This window comes from Heterocephalus glaber, unplaced genomic scaffold (assembly GCF_053883595.1).
Source record: "Heterocephalus glaber isolate CG9 unplaced genomic scaffold, H.glaber_assembly_v1.0 deba00001687, whole genome shotgun sequence".
NCBI lineage: Eukaryota > Metazoa > Chordata > Mammalia > Rodentia > Bathyergidae > Heterocephalus > Heterocephalus glaber.
In genome coordinates this window covers 1,637,717-1,654,734 of record NW_028258412.1, presented here as the reverse complement: position 1 = coordinate 1,654,734, position 17,018 = coordinate 1,637,717, and the positions used below count along the sequence as shown (strand labels likewise).

Below are 17,018 nucleotides of genomic sequence, written 5' to 3'. Positions count from 1 at the left end.
TCCTGCCTGAGCCTCCCAGAGTGCTGGAATTACTAGCACCTGACACACAACATTTTTAAAAGAAGGAGGCTTTTTGTGACTAAGAACAAAGGCTTCAGAGCCACTTGGTCTGGGTTTGAATCTCTTTTCCAGGTTGTCTGAACCTCATTTCTCTCTTCTATAAAGAGGAGAGCACCATGGCATCTCCCTCCTGGGTGGTGTGAAGCGAGGAGCCCAATAAGTAATTCAGTAAGTATTTCACACTCACTCTGTGCCAGGTACAGCAGTGAGACAGAACTAACTGGTCCCTGACCTGGAATCAGAAGCCCAGGGAACTTTGTTCGTTAAGTGACCAGCATGAAGGGAGGGAGTGAAACCAGCAGCATTGGCTGTGTCATCCGTTGGATGTCAGCTGTTCTAGCCCTGGCCAGGTGCTCTGACTATATCTTCATGGAAACCCCATAAATCATGGGTATTGTTACCAACTTTTTGTGGTATGCAAATTGAGGTCCTGAGAAATTAAGTCCCTTGACCAAGGTCATGTGACTGACCACATTGTAGCTGGAATTAAAACCTACCTCTGTCAGATGCCAAAGCCAGTGCTCTTTACATTATATGGGTGAACACCCTGAGGCTTTGAAATCATCTACAGCACTTGGTGCTAGATTAAAGATTTTTGTCCAGAATTTCACCCTGCATTTGATGTCTCAGTTCTATTCAAAGCTGTAGCTGTGATCCTCAGACTTCATCTGCTGGACATTCCATTGTTGGTTAGTGTTGTGGTTGAAGTTCCTGATCTGAGCTTAGACTTGGTCCATTTGGTGCCAGAGTCAAAAATTATTATAAACTTGATTCATTCAACTGTGGAATGGCCACAAGAATTTTTTATTTTTGAAACAGCGTCTTGTTATGCAGTTTGGGCTGGCCTCAAACTTGTGGCAGCCCTCCTGCCTCAGCCTCCCGAGTGCTGGGATTACAGACATGCACCACCATGCCTGGCCATTAGCCACAAGAATTTAAAGGAAGACTTTTGGAGTTGGACAGATTGTCAGTGACTAATTTGATTCCTAGCTTATTTTATCTAGGAACATAAAGCTGTGTCTCATGTCACAGTGTCTTAAACGTTCAAGTGTTCTTCAGTATTAATAGTAATCCAAATCTTTAGCAAAATGCTACGGAGCATTAGTAGCTGCTGGTAGGCAGAATCAGAAAGCCACAGTGCCGGCAATCCAGTGTTTTGCTTTAATTGCATCCAGTGTGTACTTAGAGTTGATCTGCATTAACTTGTATTTATTCTTCTAGATGTCTGTCCATTCCAGAGTTGTTATTTGATCCTGAGAATTATGAGCTAAAAGGTCACCACAAAGGGCTTTTCCAGGCAACACTGAAAATTTAAACCTTCCCAGAAAAGGCTTTGAATGCCCTTGTAAAGATCCCTGATAACATGCTCAGCATGCCTCAGTGATCCTACCCTGGAGCTTTCCAAGAGCTGGACCTGCCTTCATGGCCCAAAGCCCATTGCTACCTTTTACTAAAGCTCTTTCAAAACATCCGTCTTAGACAGGGGCTGCTGGCTCTGTGATGATCTGGGATCCTGAGTAAGCTTCTGAGCAGATCTTTAGCTGTGCCTGAGCATAAATGATTATATCAGGTAAGAGAAGAGATTAGATCCCCAACGTGGATTGAGCTCTTATTATATTCCAGCACCATTCTTAGCCTGTGCTATATCTTCACAGCACCCTTGAGAGGTAGCCGCATCATCTTATTACCCATTCTACTGATGAGGAAAATTACTGAGGGCTGGAAAGGTTGCAGGGCATACAGAGAATGGCTTTTCCAAGGCCATCCTGGGCTGTATCTTGGAGAACTCCCCAGAGCTCCTCTGGCCTCTCATGATGGAACAGTGTGTGTGCTCAGCTCTTAGTGACCTGGTGTAGACAGAGGGGACCATATAAAAATGGGTATCCTCCCAAGAGATTTCTCATCACCCTGCTAATCATCTTCATGTGTGCTTAGTACTGAGTCCTTAGACTTCCAGCAAGTGTTAAAGCCTGATGTAGCATCTCTACCTCATGTCCTTGGTGCTTCTATTCCCCACCCCACCCCAGTCCCCTGCGCCTTTTTTGCCCTGAACAAGCAGCCCTACCGTTGGCACATGTGAGGTCCTCGCATGGTGAGGAGTGGATGTTTCCCTGCCCTTGGGTGTACAGCACTGTACCACAGTCACCTGCCCACTGCCTCTTCTTCCTCCCTGGTCCCCAGGTATCCTGTACCAGGGCCTTTGAAAAGGCAGGAGACCTTTAGCCCTTTGTGGTGGGACAAAGGGGGTTAAGGAACTTTGAGATTCAGATCTAACCTCCTGGACTCAGGGACTCCCATCTGCACATTTACTTGCTGGATTAAGTTATTTATGTGAATTTACTCATACTAAATGTGGAGAAGACTGGACATGTGGTGCATAGTGTGTATGGAAGCAGGTGTGCCCTCTCCTTGGTACATAGTCATGGCTCTCTCACACAGCGTCTGCACCTCCTGGTCAACTGTCATTGTACTGTTTTAAGGTAAGTGTGCTCTGACGACCACTTGTCCTGTCTTCTCTGTAGGGGCACCCATGGGTACATGGCTCCTGAGGTGCTGCAGAAGGGGACAGCCTATGACAGCAGTGCCGACTGGTTCTCCCTGGGCTGCATGCTTTTCAAACTTCTGAGGGGGTGAGTGGAACCACCGTGCTGCCATGTGCTTGGACCAATATCAATAATGCTTTGGGCTGGGCTATAGCTCAGCGCTAGAGCACTGGCCTACCACACTCAGTGCCCTAAGTCCCATCCCAGCACCAAAGCAGCGGGTATTTAGAGATTACTAGACCCTCATATCTGAAATCACACAGTGATACTCCAGCCATAGGCTGCTCTGAAAGATGCCTAGGCAGCTCTTTGTGCCTTGCAACATGAGAGCCGCTTTCCCATAAGCTTCTAGATCAAAGCACAGGAATTCCAGTATGGTTAACCCTAAAGTGAGACTGTTTTGGGATATTTTCATTGATAAGCCATGTTCTGGGAGTAAGTAGAGTATTTATTAAAATGTGGATAATTGAAGACTGTGGGGTAATTTTTCTCCCTGCTAATTATTGCTAAGATTCTCTTGTGAGCCAAAAGCATATTGAGGATCACCCACCAAAAAAGATGAAGAACTAAAATAAACCCACTTTAAAAGTTTGAATTTATTTGTAAACACACTGAAACTAATTCATGTTTTTAAGGTTAATACAGCGCTTGACCTGGTTCTAAAGTACTGAAAATGATAAGTTATAATGGAGAAGATAGGAAAGGAAAACACTCTCAAAATTTGTTCTCATATTGCTCAAGTTGTGATGATGTTTCCATGAATTTTAAGAAGTTTTAGATAATTTTAATGGTAAACTGTTTTAATAGAACTTAAATGTTTTTCATTCTTCTGCACAAGATTCAGAAGGCACTTTACCTTGCAATTTCCCAGTCAAGATTTCCCTCTTACCATTTCCTCTGTGAATGGTCCTGCCATGCACTGAGCTGTTCTATCTGCATGGCTGATGGTGCCTGGGTGCATCTTCTGAATCTGTTTAGCATGCTCTGAAGAGAGGCTGATTTCTACACACCCCAAAACCAGGGTCTAAACACTTGCACTGTTTCCTCAGGACACTGATAATCTGTTTGTTCTTTGCTCACCATATTCACTGGGGATCTAAAATTGCCCTATTGCTTAGAAAGTCAGGTCTGTTATTCCATAATCAAATCACTGCATTTGTGGAGCCTACATGGCTTTAATTCCTGTCTTCAGACTAGCTGACCTGATTAGAGAGTTTATGCAAAACAAACTAGAGCAAGCCATTTCCCCCATGAGAGCCTTTCTCCCTGATAATATCCCGTGTGAGTCCAGGGAGACACCAGTAGTCTTTGGTTTGGTTCCTGCTGGATATGGGGTCAGACATTAAGAATCTGTACCTAACAGAATCTGTGGATGAAAACAAACTGAGCATCAGCCAGCCAATTGAAGGCAACAGTCAGCAGTGAAGTATAACAGGGCTGCCCATGAAGCCTTGCATTTAGGGTTTTGTTTGCTTCTTTGTTTTGTTGTTCTGTTTGTAAAAATGTCAATGCATATAGGTTGGGAAACATCTGGTATAGCATTACTTTATTTCCTGAATGACTGGAGGGTTTTGTACTTTTGGTCCAATACTGTGATTTGTGTCTAATAAAGTGAATTTACTCATATTTGGCCACAAGTAAGTGAATTTGCTCTTACTTGGCCATCAAGTTTGTGTTACTACTGAATTAGAAGATATTAGACCCTTATGTGAAGTCCTGGATCAGGCTTGTTGGGAGCATTATGCTCCATGTGGCTCCTATCAAGGGGAGTCTTGGCAGGCAGGAGGACACCAGAGGATGGCCCTAAGGACAGGGTGGGAAGAGTGGTGACTGAGGTAGATATTGGGGCTCCCATGGAAAGGTTGAAAGAGCCAGCCACAGAATTTAGAGGCCAGAACAATCAACTCTAGCATTTAGAAGGCCATCTTACTGAGGGGATTGTTTTCATGCCGCCCTACTGCAACATGACTGCAGGCATACTTGGAGGAGGGGGGGTTGCAGTTTGACACAAGAATGTCCGTTGAAACATATGAGCTGCCAAAGAAGGAGCATTCTCTCACAGATAACAAGCTCCCCATTGCTGTCTAGTGACTGTGGATTGAGCCTGAAATGGCAGAATCCTTCCTGTATATGACAGATATACCCACCAAGATTTATGATCTTATGCCATCCTTTCTATTACTTATTCAAATGACTTTCATGGAAAGGATACAGCACTCAAACCAAAGAGCAGGAAATGTGTTTTGACTTAAGTGATTTAAATTAAAGTTGATAAACATCTATTGAATACTCAGAATACACAAGAGGCTGCTGGATGCAGTGGAGGGAGGGAGGGAGGGAGGGGTCCACTCACACAGGACAGGAGCCACATGAGCTGTGCCGTAGGTATGTACAGACAGTGGCCATGTGCTGGGGGCACAGAAATGGGAGCACAATCCAGATGAGTCAGAGCAGGCCCACCTATCATGTGGGAGATGGAGTGCAAAGTGGGCTGTGAAGGACAGACAGGATGACACTACAAAGATGGGGCAGGGCGGCACCAGGTGTATCTATGTGGAGGGGACTCCAAAGGCCAGGCTGCTGTTCTCCTTGGTGTCCAGGGGTTGGTGAGCACCATGTCTCGGGAGGGTGGTTGCTGGGAGGAGGGGAGAAGACTGGGTCAAGGGCACTTGAGGGGCCTTGAATGCCTTTATCTCATGGTCCCAGAGGCTGAGGCTTTCAAGCCAAGGAGTAACGTAATCATTGGAAGGTTTGCCAGGAAGAGGGCTCTGGTAGCAGTAGGCAGCGTTTTGAAGGAGGGGAAGGCATGGGAACCTTACGAAGGCACATCAATGCAGGGAGTGGCACAGGGATGGGTGACAATCAGCACTACAGAGTCAGCATCCCTGGTGCCACAGCCTTTCACAGACACATGGATATGGAAAGAGAGGAGTTGAAGATGATGCCGCTTTAAGTAATTGGGAGGGAGGAGAGTAGTACCATTACCAGAATCAACAGTTATAAAATTGCAGAGGTTCAGAGTAAACTACTGTTGCCTGGGGCCTTTCAGGAGCAGATACCTATGATGGGGCTGGCAGGTGTGGCCATGCAAAGGAGCTTTCATTCTCTGAGCTGTGAACGCAGGAGAATGCCACCTGTTGCCACCTGTCCCACTTCCTAACAAAGATTTGTGTGGAAAACCTCAGCACGGTGTCTAGCAGCACCCTGTGTGTTCATACATCATCTAGAAGGGTGCCAGCCCCAACAGCTGTCCTTTCTATGACACAAGAAACAGAAACGAGTGAAGCAGGAGGCTGAGTGGCCAGAGCACCAAACCAGCACCAGTGGGGCCTCCTGCATGCTGGCTTTGGACAGCCTGTCTCCTCTGCCTCCTGACACGGTCATGGGGCAGCTATAGCCAGACACTGTGCTAGCAGCCACCCAGGGCTTGTGCCCAACCTTCAGGGAGCACATGGCACTGCTTGGAGATATTTTTGGTTGTTATAACTTGGAGAAGAGCTAGTATATAGTGCTACAGGCCAAGGCATCCTAAAGTACCCAGGCTGGTCCCTTGCACCAACCCCTATTTTGGCAGTGCTGAGATAAGGAACCTGCTCTAGGTCAAGACCCTTCACCCTCTTCCCACACCTACGCAGTAAGGTTGAGCCAGTAGTCATGAGGTATCATTTGCAGTTTTTATTTCCTGTGACTTACTCCTCCTCCCACTGATCAGTGTGTCCTGTCTTTTCTGCCAAAACACTGATCTGCATACCTCCTTTTGCCTGATGCCCCAGAACAGTGGTGGCAAACCTATGTCACACATGCTGCAGCGGGCTGTTTGTATCATTGAAAGCTCTAAATGATTTGCCATCACTGCCCCAGAAACAGCAGCAGCACAAGGCATTTGGAGCAGGATTCTGGATGGGAGGACGCTGCCAGGCTCTAGAAGGTGCCTTGAATCCCTGAGCTCACAGCAATGAACAGGCCCATCCATACATCATGTTTATGGGTATGGTCACTGCATCTGTCTCAAATGACCTTGTCAGATGTTTAAGAGCACCTGCTGTGTATGAATATGTGTCTGCATTGCAAATCTGTGGCTTTGCCATCATGATCCTTCATCTGGATTGAAGATGTCTGTTAAAAAGAATTGATGTGGCAGTGGGCTCAATCATAAGCTTGTCACCATTTATTGACTGTGCCTGGAGATGTCAGACATCAGGCAAGAGCCTGGGTGGGTGGTGGCTTGGGAAGAATTGATAGTTGCCTGGGGTTACTGAGTTTGCTCCATGTGGGAAAAAAAATAGGAATGTTTGTAAATATTTTGGCAGCTATGGGCTCAGACTCAAAAAGCATATTTGATATAACATCCAATCTTTTTGGTATTCAAAAATTAATTTTTGATGTGAGAGTTTTTAATCTCTTGTAATTGTCTAGTTTTTGAACTCACTATTGCACTATGAATTTGCTATACTAATGTGAGGTGTGCCTGTGCGTCCTCATCCTCTTGAACGATTTCCCAACTCCTTAGGAGGACACTTTCAGCTTTCCCGCTGTCTGTTCCACAGAAGCTGCACTTGACCACTGCACATAGAATTCTGTTCCCACTTCCCTCATGCTGGAATGTCACTTGTGGTGCCCAGGGAACTTGGCTGTGCACTGCAAGCTGATGACAGGCCTGTTGGTGTCTCCCATTTAAAGCAGGCTGCACCAGGGAGCAGCTGCCATCACACAGGTTCTGTGAGCACCATGTGCCCCACTGGGAATGGAGATTATCACTATCCAAGGTTTTCTTTTAACATTTCCCAAAATAAAAGCCAAATCTTTGGCTTTGTTCACAAAGAATAATCAGGGCTACACTGGAAACAGATGTGCATCAAGAGTTTAACTTGAAAGCCCAAACTTTCTCAACAAGACAGCGTAGAGTTGAATAGCTGAAAAGCAATTTCTGATAATTCTTTATTGAGTGGGACATGGATCGCTATATTTATAAATGGGAAGTTACAGTGCTTGGCCCCATGTGCTAGCAATGTTTTTAGCACCATCAAGTTTCACTCCAGTCCCCTTGCAGGCTTCTCTGTGGTCTCATGAAAGGCTTTCAAGTTAGCCCGGGTGTTCTGCAAGGTCAGGGCATGGCCGTGCCTTCAGAGCGAGTGAGGACAAAAGGCTGTCCTCATCCCTTTTGTGCTGCTACCACAGAGTACCATGGGCTGGGAAACTGATGAAGAAAAGACATTTATTTGGCTCACAGTTCTGGAGTGTGAGCTGCCCAAGAGCATGGCACTGTCGTCTGGTGAGTGCTTTTGTGCTGCATCCTAACAGGATAGCGGGCATCCTGTGACCAGAAAGCAAGAGGAAGCCAAGGAAGCTAAGCTCACTTTGTAACAACCCACTCCTGCCGTAGCTAAACCCATTCCTCTGATAACTAACCCATGCCTGCCAAAACTAACCCACACCCTTGATAACTCACCCACTCCCATGATAATGGCTTCAATCCATTCATGAAGATAGAGTCACTGTGATCTCATCACCTCTTAAAGATCCCACTTCTCAGTATCATAATGACAGTTAAATTTCACTGTTCACACCACAGCAGGGTCAAGTTCAGGGCAGGGTCCTCTGGCTTTGCACACAGGAGCCAGGTCAGAAAGATTGGCCAAAATTCAAGATCTTCCCTGGACCCCTTTTTATATCTGAGAAACACAGTTGGTCAAAAACAGCTAAGTGTCAAGGAGAGAGGCTGATGTCTTAATAAGATTTAATAAACTTCTATTCCCTTTCTGTGAAACAGGCAACATGTTATTGTTTCTGTTGATTTTATATAAAAGAAAATGATAAAAATGCAATTTTCTTTAAAAATCACAATATCTTATGGATAACAAATACCTTATTTGCTTTTTAATGTATTCATTGTGCATTTTTCTCCATGGAAACAAAGTGAAAAGAATATTTTCAGTCAAAGTCTATTTTAAAAGATTAGCAGTGCTTGCTTAGTTCCAATTCTCATTTTGTTTTTCAGATTAATGCTTTTAAGAGATGGAAATTACTTTGTATTTCATTGCATGATGAGAAAGAAAATAAAGTATGAGAGTGCCCTCTGTTGTACAAAGGGAAAATTAAATTACTGTATTTAAGCAAATATCACCTCTCCAAAGGATAGGTCACTGCTTACCCTACCTGCCTCAGTGGGGTGACCAGCTCCAAAGCAGGAATTGGCAGCAAAAGGACAAGTGACATTTCTGATCTCTTTTTTTTATTATTATTAAGATTATTGGTACATTTTATCAATGATTACAATGAATAATCGATGATGTAAAATAGGAAGAAAAGGTCCAAAGGGGTAGGGGTAGTGGGAGGGGCAGAGGAAAGGAAAGAGGTAAATAGGGAAGGGTGGAGGGCGTGAAGGGAGGGCTAGGAATGGGGAAAAACTAAGAACCAAGATGCATTATGTAAAGGTACAATTCCCAATGAGAAATGTAATTGTGTTGTATACCTACAACGTACCAATAAAAGAATTTAATAAAAAAATAAAAATAAATTTTAAAAAAGATTATTGGTACATTTTAGATATACAATACAGTTACATTCATCATTGGGAACTTGTACCTTTACATGATGTATCTTGGTTCTTAGTTTTTTCCCATTCCCCTGCCCTCCCTTCAACCTTTCCACCCCTCCCTATTTACAGAGACTTTGTTTCTATTTCTGTTGTCTTTTCAAATCCCCTTAATTTGTGCTCAACATTCCAGTCCATTTGTAAAGTTAACATTAAAATACTTTGTATAATACCTTGCCTCAGGTTGTATCATAAATACCTTATCAATAAACTGACAGGGCTAGTCACTCTGCAGGCATGTGTTACTTATTATAAGAAACTGTACTGTATCTGTTTCATTTTCAAGTAAATAGGCTATGCTGTTCTACTTTGCATGTGTTTTAATGATAGAATTTTCCGTAAAAGTCAGCTTCTCCAGAGTTTTTTAAACATGGCAGAGAGTAAGGCTAATCTGTTTTAAATAGTTTACCAAGTTGAAGATTCATTTTATAAAGTAAGAGTTGTCTATTAGTTTTATAAGTGATTACTATAGTAGTTGCCTACAGTATACTGCTATCATCTTGAAGACTCACACATTCACTTTTTAGTTTCTCTTCCCTTTCCCTTTTTAATTTCCCTTCTCTTCTGTGAAGTGTGAGGCATGATTCCCATTTTACAGATAAACACATTAGTACTGAAGGATAACTCCTGGCTCACAGCCAGTAAACAGCTGGGTCACAACTTTGCCAACTTTTCTGTCTCTGAAGTCCGGGGTTCTGCATGAGCAAAACCTAAGTAAGAACCCAGGTCTCCGGGTACCTGGTGGTGTATTACTGTTTATCTCTGTTGTCAGTAAAGGAATGGATTGCTTAACTTTATTGGCCTTTAGGGGTGAGTGACTCCTGTTCATCTTGATCTTGCTTCAGATTGACTGTCTTTCCATGGGTTGTTTTAAGGGCCAATGTCCCCTTTGCTAAACTAATTGTATTCAAATTATTGCTTGCTTAAACACTCATGACACTTTCTGTAAATGACTCATATTTTCATGGTTATCTGTTGACTGATTTTCCCTCTAATGATATTTTAATTAGAAAACCACATTTCAGTGCCACAATTTCACTGACATGAGGATCAGAAAAATCAGGTGAGATGGAGTCTTGCTTGTTCAGGGCCTAATATATTTGCTCACGAGTTTTTTTCTGGAATGATAAGTGTTTATGACTTGCATTTCTATAGTTTCAAATAATACTTCACCCAAATATTAGTGCATGTGCTAACTTACCTGCTGCCATATTTTAACAGAGTGTTCTTTATTTCTACAGTCACAGCCCTTTCAGACAACACAAAACCAAAGATAAGCATGAGATAGACCGAATGACACTCACCGTGGTAAGAGGATTAAAAACTATATTCTTATTTGCATCATAGTGTTTTCATGTTTTATTCCACCAATAGTAAAATTACTATATTATAGAAAATAGGCTAAAAATAATATATATAATATGTAAATATAAAAAGCATAAAAATTTGCCTTCTTGAAATAAATCAATTAAGATAAAATTCCTGGAAGAATCTTAAAAGGAAAATAAAATGAACTAGATCCCAGGATAAAAATCAAGATTTGCAAACAGACCGCATAAAAAAGACATTAAAAAAAGAAACCAAGGAAATCAAATAAAAGGAGCAATTACTATGATGCAGAAGAGGGAGGTAGCATATGAGTCTTCAGATCTGGCTCCAGCCTGTTGACTGGTTTTGAAACTAATTACTAATCTCTATATGTTTCTTTTTATGTTTGTGTGGCAGTATTAATCCATAATGAATCTGCAGTTTTTCCTACTGTACTTACAAGAAGTAGCATAGCATCTGGTTGGCGTGAGGGTTTATGAGGTCTCTCTCTTCTTTTCCCAGAATGTGGAGCTCCCAGACGCCTTCTCCCCCGAGCTGAAGTCACTACTGGAGGGCCTGCTACAGCGTGAAGTGGGCAAGCGGCTGGGCTGCCATGGAGGCGGGTAGGCCCTGTACCTGCCTTTTAGTCTCTACCCCAAAAGCAGGACCATTATTGTTAATATACCAGACGGCATTCCTAGTCCTTAAAATTCCATTTTGACCTAAGCGGGGAGAAATCACACAGGGAATATATGTATATTTCCTTATGTGTTTTATAATTAAGAAGTGGAAGGAGTCAATAACTTTTTAACTGTAACAATCAAACTTGTAGATGATGGAGAAGAATTCTGATATTTTATAGTCCATCTCCATAAGTTTTAGTCATGCTTTTATTTGTGATTTTGGGAGGTTGATGTTACCAGGTTCTCACACATTTTCTCTCATGCATAACCAACTAACTGCCAATTTATACGAGCTTTCTGCCCCTCCTCCCTCCCCAGTCATACCTGCAAAGCCTATAGAGAAGAGCTTACACTCATTCTTCCCATTTCTCCTCACACCCAGGCTTGCCTTACATGGAAGCCACCATTAACATGTTACTTGTGTGTGTGCCACATGTGTGTATGTGTGTATTCTTTAGAGTAGCATGTATGTATGTACACGTATTACACCTGTATGGTATATATATGTTATAGAGATAGCTAAATATTATCCTCATGTGTATTTGCTTATTTATTAGTTTATCTGGGAGATTGTAACAAATAAAGATGTAGCTCACTTATTACACTCTCTACAGCCTTCCTTTTCCCTCACCTCTCAAGAGTTGAAATGTTATATTTGGTTCTTGTGTTTACCTTATACTTCTAAGTTATGTATTTAGCCAGTTGTGTCTTTTCCGTCAACAATTAACAGTGTCTCTTGAGTCCCTACTTGATGCTGTGGGGGAAGGGATTTTGATATTCTTGTCATTCATTGTCTACTTCTCTGTCATTCATTTTTGTCATATTATTTTTTACTTTTGCCATATTGACTTGGTATGGTTTTCTCCCTGTTCTTTGAGCATAGTGGATCATAATCAATTTTTGTGCTCTGCATAAAAATGAAGTAGTAGTATGTCCATGTTGTTCATTCCATAGTTTCTACTTTGCTAGTAATGTATCTTAAGCTATATGTATGTGTCACAATTGTGTACTTTCACTTTTACCTTATTTTTCTTTTGTGATGGGCGCAGTCTACCAGCTTTGCTGAGAACAGAGCTCTCTCCTCTCTTCCCCTCTCCCGTCCCCTTCCCCTCCCCTCCTCTTCCTCCCTGCTTTCTCCTCTCTCCCCTCTAATCAGCATCGTTCCTTTTCATGCTCCTCATTTGACTACCATTTACTGGACCCCGTGCTTTCTGCTTTTCAAGGTCCCCTCCTTTCTAGCCAGAGCTCATGCCAAAGTCAGTCCAGAGAGATGTGTGAGAGGCTCAGGTTCCTGCATCTTAGTTATTTGAAATGTCTTCCCGCTGTCCTCAAACATGACTGCTCTCTAGGCTTGATAGAGAACTCAAAATCAGTATTACTTTTACCCTAGAACTTTGAAGATGGCGCTTTATCACGCTTAAATGAATGATCAGTGCTGGTCACAGCTCAATTATCACAACCCTCATGATGTCAGGCACTTTGATTCCAAAACTCATGTCCTTCAGTGTGGAGAACACTTTTATTTTACTAATTTAACATTTCCTCTCCTCTGTTTCTCTTAGAACCCCTATTAGATGGATATTGGGATTTCTCAGGTCTCCCATGCTTCTGACCTTCTGTTTTATCATTGTCATTGCCTTGGTTCTTTGTTTTACTTTCTGACTTTTTAAATGTTCAATCCTCAACTGATTGCTTTTTTTAAATCTTTAGCAAATTTAATTTCTTTTTTTTTTTTGGTACCAGGGATCGAACTCAGGACCTTGCAGTTGCAAGGCAGGTGCTGGAACCACTGAGCTAAATCCCCGGCCCTACAAATTTAATTTCTTAAAAGCAGAAGTTTTCAGAAATTCTTCCCCCTCCTATTAAACACCCAGCTGTGTATGTTTGCACGCTGGGTGTGGGGAAGGAGGGTTGAGGTGTGTGTGTGTTTGCATACATTCTCACATGTCCACCAAGGTCAAAGCCTCCATGCACTGAGTTCCAGTCCTGTGTCTCACACACACACATACACACACACACACATACACACAAGAACTGTGATGAGTTAGGAGCTCAGTACACTGGCCTTGTCCTCAGGGGAGCAGCTCTGCCACTCTGCCATCAGTCCTTCCCCTGTGTCCACATGGCCCAATAGCAAGGTGTGTAGGGCACTTGGATACTCTTCTGGAGCCAGGGTGCTTGCCATGGAGATATGGGCATCATATAAAGAAAAATAAAGGCCCAGAAGAGCCTGGGCTGGGCGAGATGCCCCAGGGAGCCTGGAGGATGGAGCTGAGGTGCAGCATTGGGCTATATGACACAGACTGAACTGAGAGGAACTTGCTAGGGCCACAAGGATATGGGCTTTGCTTCAGCCTACAACCTTGGTTCTGTATGCACTGGGTCTTAATTGTGACCTTCAAGAAATGTGGGGCTTTTATCCCATAAAAGAGTTTGGCATGCACTGTATTATTAGATTTCTAGTTTGCACTTAATACTTGGTGTTTCATATTCCTATCATTTTCCTGTTATTTTCTTTGTCAAACTTGTAGTTATTTGCCATAAAGTTCTTTTAATGTGTGGATCTCCAGTTTAATTCTCACTTACATTCTAACAACCACAGAATTATCATATATATATATGCATCATATATAATTATCATATATGTGCATTCTACTGCCCACTTTTAAGGTTTTTACGTATAACATATATGTATCCATGTGATATGTGAGAGAGACATATGTGTATATACTTGTGAAAACTACCGTATTATCACAAACTGAAAGAAGCATCCCACATAAAGGATCATATGGAACAGTAGTCCCAGGTGCAGTCTGCAGTGTTCCTAAACATTGCAGCACTTCCTATGCAGCTTGGAAAGAAGCCTTCTTTATTTGCTTCCTTAAAGAGCTGGAGATGATTCCTATGTGTTCTTAACAGGAGACACTTTTTGCAAAGTCTCTTGTATTTCCAAATACGTACTCACCACTTTGAGGACTGTCTTTCTTCACCAGCGCACAGGAAGTGAAAGAGCACAGCTTCTTCAAGGGCATTGACTGGCAGCACGTCTATCTACAAAAGGTACTCCCTCAGGTCCCTCTGCACCCTCTTCTCCTATCTATATCTGCTGACTTCCTGGTTCTGTCCCCCAGGGTTTCCACCTCAGCTTCCCATGTGCACAGAGTTCTGCCACCGAGTGTTACCACTCCCCAACTCCCTAGGGGCAACATCCTCTCTTCTTTGTACAGTCAGCCCTGTGTATCTGCAGGTTCTATATCCACAGATTCAGGCAAGCCACAAGTGGAATGCAGGAAGAAAATTGTGTCTGTATGCAGTATGTGCAGACTTTTTCTTGTCATTATCCCTCCCTGTACAATATAGCATAAGAGCTACTTACACAGCATTTACAGTGTATTAGACATAAATAATCTAGAGATATTTAAGTATATTGGAGCCTTGTGTAGGTGATATGCGAATACTATGCCATAGTAGATCAGAGACTTAAACATGTATGAATCTTGGTGTCTGACAGTCCTAGAGCCCATCTATCCCCTACAGATACTGAGGGACAACTATAAAAATTCTGAAAATGTTATTTCTATAAATTAATCAAATATCCATGTAATTGAGACTTCTTTAGCTTTTTACTCATCTTCTTAAATTCTCTCAAAATGTGACCATATTTTTACACAAACCTATATAAAAGTATTCCAGATACTTCTGATATAAATTTATATATATTTGCTAGCCCAGCACCACATAATTTTAAGAATTAACATGCTTTTATATCAACATAATTCTCTTCCCTTATTTTTATTTTTGTATTTGGTGTTGGAGATGGAACCCGGGGCTGCATGGATGCTAAGCACATGCTCTACCCCTGAGCCATACCCCAGATGCTTTCCTTACTGAAGCTTTATTATATTCTCACTGATACAAGAAACACCTCAAATTAAATTTTTTTAAAATGTTGATTATCATCTTTGGACTCCTTTCTACGTGAACTCAACCCTGCAGAGAAGTGGGGACTTGGCCTAGTAAAGAAAGAGTGAGCTCCTAGTCCTGCTGAATTAGAATCAGTGCATGTCCACACGTTCAGTAGTGCCACCCAATGATTGTGGGGTGGTTCTTTGTGCAGCCCCAGCAAGTCCAAATCATGTTGCAACCCTTGTCCAGGAGCAGCCACTTCCTCAAAACTCAGCTGTGGGTATATAGTCTGGAGGCTTCATCATGTTTAAAAATTATTTAAGCTTTGGACATGAGTCTTTTTTTAACAGTCTTCCCCATCTTCATTGCCAAGGCTCAAGTGTGACATGTGCAGTGTGGCTATAGGAGCCGGGTAGAGCACTGTACAGTGGGGCAGATTGATGTCAGACCATTGGGACTGGGCTGTAAAGGCCTTCTCATAACTGTGCCCTGCCTCTCTGGCTCTTCCAGTATCCACCCCCACTAATTCCTCCCCGGGGAGAAGTCAATGCTGCAGATGCTTTTGATATTGGCTCATTTGATGAAGAGGATACTAAAGGCATTAAGGTACATATGTGACAGTTTTTGTTTTACTTTTTTTATGTGTGAAGTTTCTGTTGAGAATCAGTTAAACTTAGTGATTGTTTTAGTTTTGGGCTCTTTATGGAATGAGTATCATATCTTTGAAACTCTGTAAGTTAAAGACCTAAATTAGAGGCCTATCTGGGCAAGTCCATGAGATCCTGCCTCAAAATGAAAAATAGAAAGGACTGGGATGTAGTTCAGTATGAAGGCCCTAGGTTTAATCCTTCATACTGGAGGGAAAAAAGAAAAGAGTCCTAAATTAGGGAGAAACCATGAACTCTTTCATTGTACTAATAATTTTATTTTTACTGAATTACAAAATGGTCAAATCTTTATTGATTTGGAATATTTGTGATTGAAAGAAACTTGAACATGTATAAAGCAGGGAAAAACAACTATGGTATCAAACATATTTCACCTAGTGCAAAAGAGCCAGTTGTTTGAATCCTGCTGAGTACTTGGATCTCCTTGTGTCAGGATGAAAAGTACAGTCAACATGAATCATTTTGCATTTGTCAGTCAGAGGTAAAATAATCACTGTTTTTTACATCATCCTCTGCATTTTTCAAACTTCTGTTCATATCATTATTTTTCCAAGTAGAGACAAGACATAATTACACATGGTAAGTCATGAGAGAAAAATCACTGTCTTTAGAATGCTAAGTCAGTGTATCACTACATGTCACACTGTTATCTGTCTCCACTCTAACTGCTTCTCCCGGTGTCCCCACTGTCTTGAACCCCCATCTCTTCTCAGCTGCCTTCTTTTATCCTCTTCTGCTGATCCCTGCATTTGTCCTCCCAAGTACCTACTCCCCAGAAGGCTGGGATATTACGGTAACACTCACCTTCCAGATGTAAAGAAAAGGAGGGCTGTAAAAGGCAAAGGCCTACCAGGAGTTGTCACTACAAACATCCAGAACCACATAGGCAGATGGGAAAGTGGGGCAAATGGCACACAGACACCAAGCGCTTGAGTGGCTGGGGAAGGGAGCAGCAGCTGGGTAGAGCTGGTGATAGCATCCGGAGAGGAGGGCTGAGCCAGAAGGACCATCAGGATATTCCCAGGAGCAATTTCCAGGAAGTGAGGCTAGGTGCAGGCAAAGTGGGGAGAGCTGAGGTCACAGGGCAGGGGTGGGGGACTGCTGGGTGGCTCAGAGACACCTGTAATCTGGGATGTAGCTGTCCCGGGGACAGCAGCAAGAACAGAGCCTAGACCCAGCATCACTAGGCATCATCTGCAGCCTCAGTGGTCAGTACCTGCCAGGAGTGTAAGGCCTGCTGCACAGTAGGCTATGA

General features: G+C 42.6%; 1 protein-coding gene across 9 annotated transcripts in view; it reads left to right on the top strand.

Moving 5' to 3' along the window:
• Grk3 (G protein-coupled receptor kinase 3) overlaps positions 1 to 17,018 on the top strand; it is a 213,644-nt gene that overhangs the window by 141,792 nt on the left and 54,834 nt on the right. For all 9 annotated transcript variants that reach the window (XM_087198009.1, XM_087198007.1, XM_087198012.1 and 6 more), the window contains 5 exons: positions 2,583 to 2,690; positions 10,440 to 10,506; positions 11,029 to 11,129; positions 14,183 to 14,249; positions 15,606 to 15,701. In XM_087198009.1, the coding sequence (XP_087054135.1) occupies positions 2,583 to 2,690; positions 10,440 to 10,506; positions 11,029 to 11,129; positions 14,183 to 14,249; positions 15,606 to 15,701 (439 nt within the window). The remainder of the gene's footprint in view (positions 1 to 2,582; positions 2,691 to 10,439; positions 10,507 to 11,028; positions 11,130 to 14,182; positions 14,250 to 15,605; positions 15,702 to 17,018) is intronic.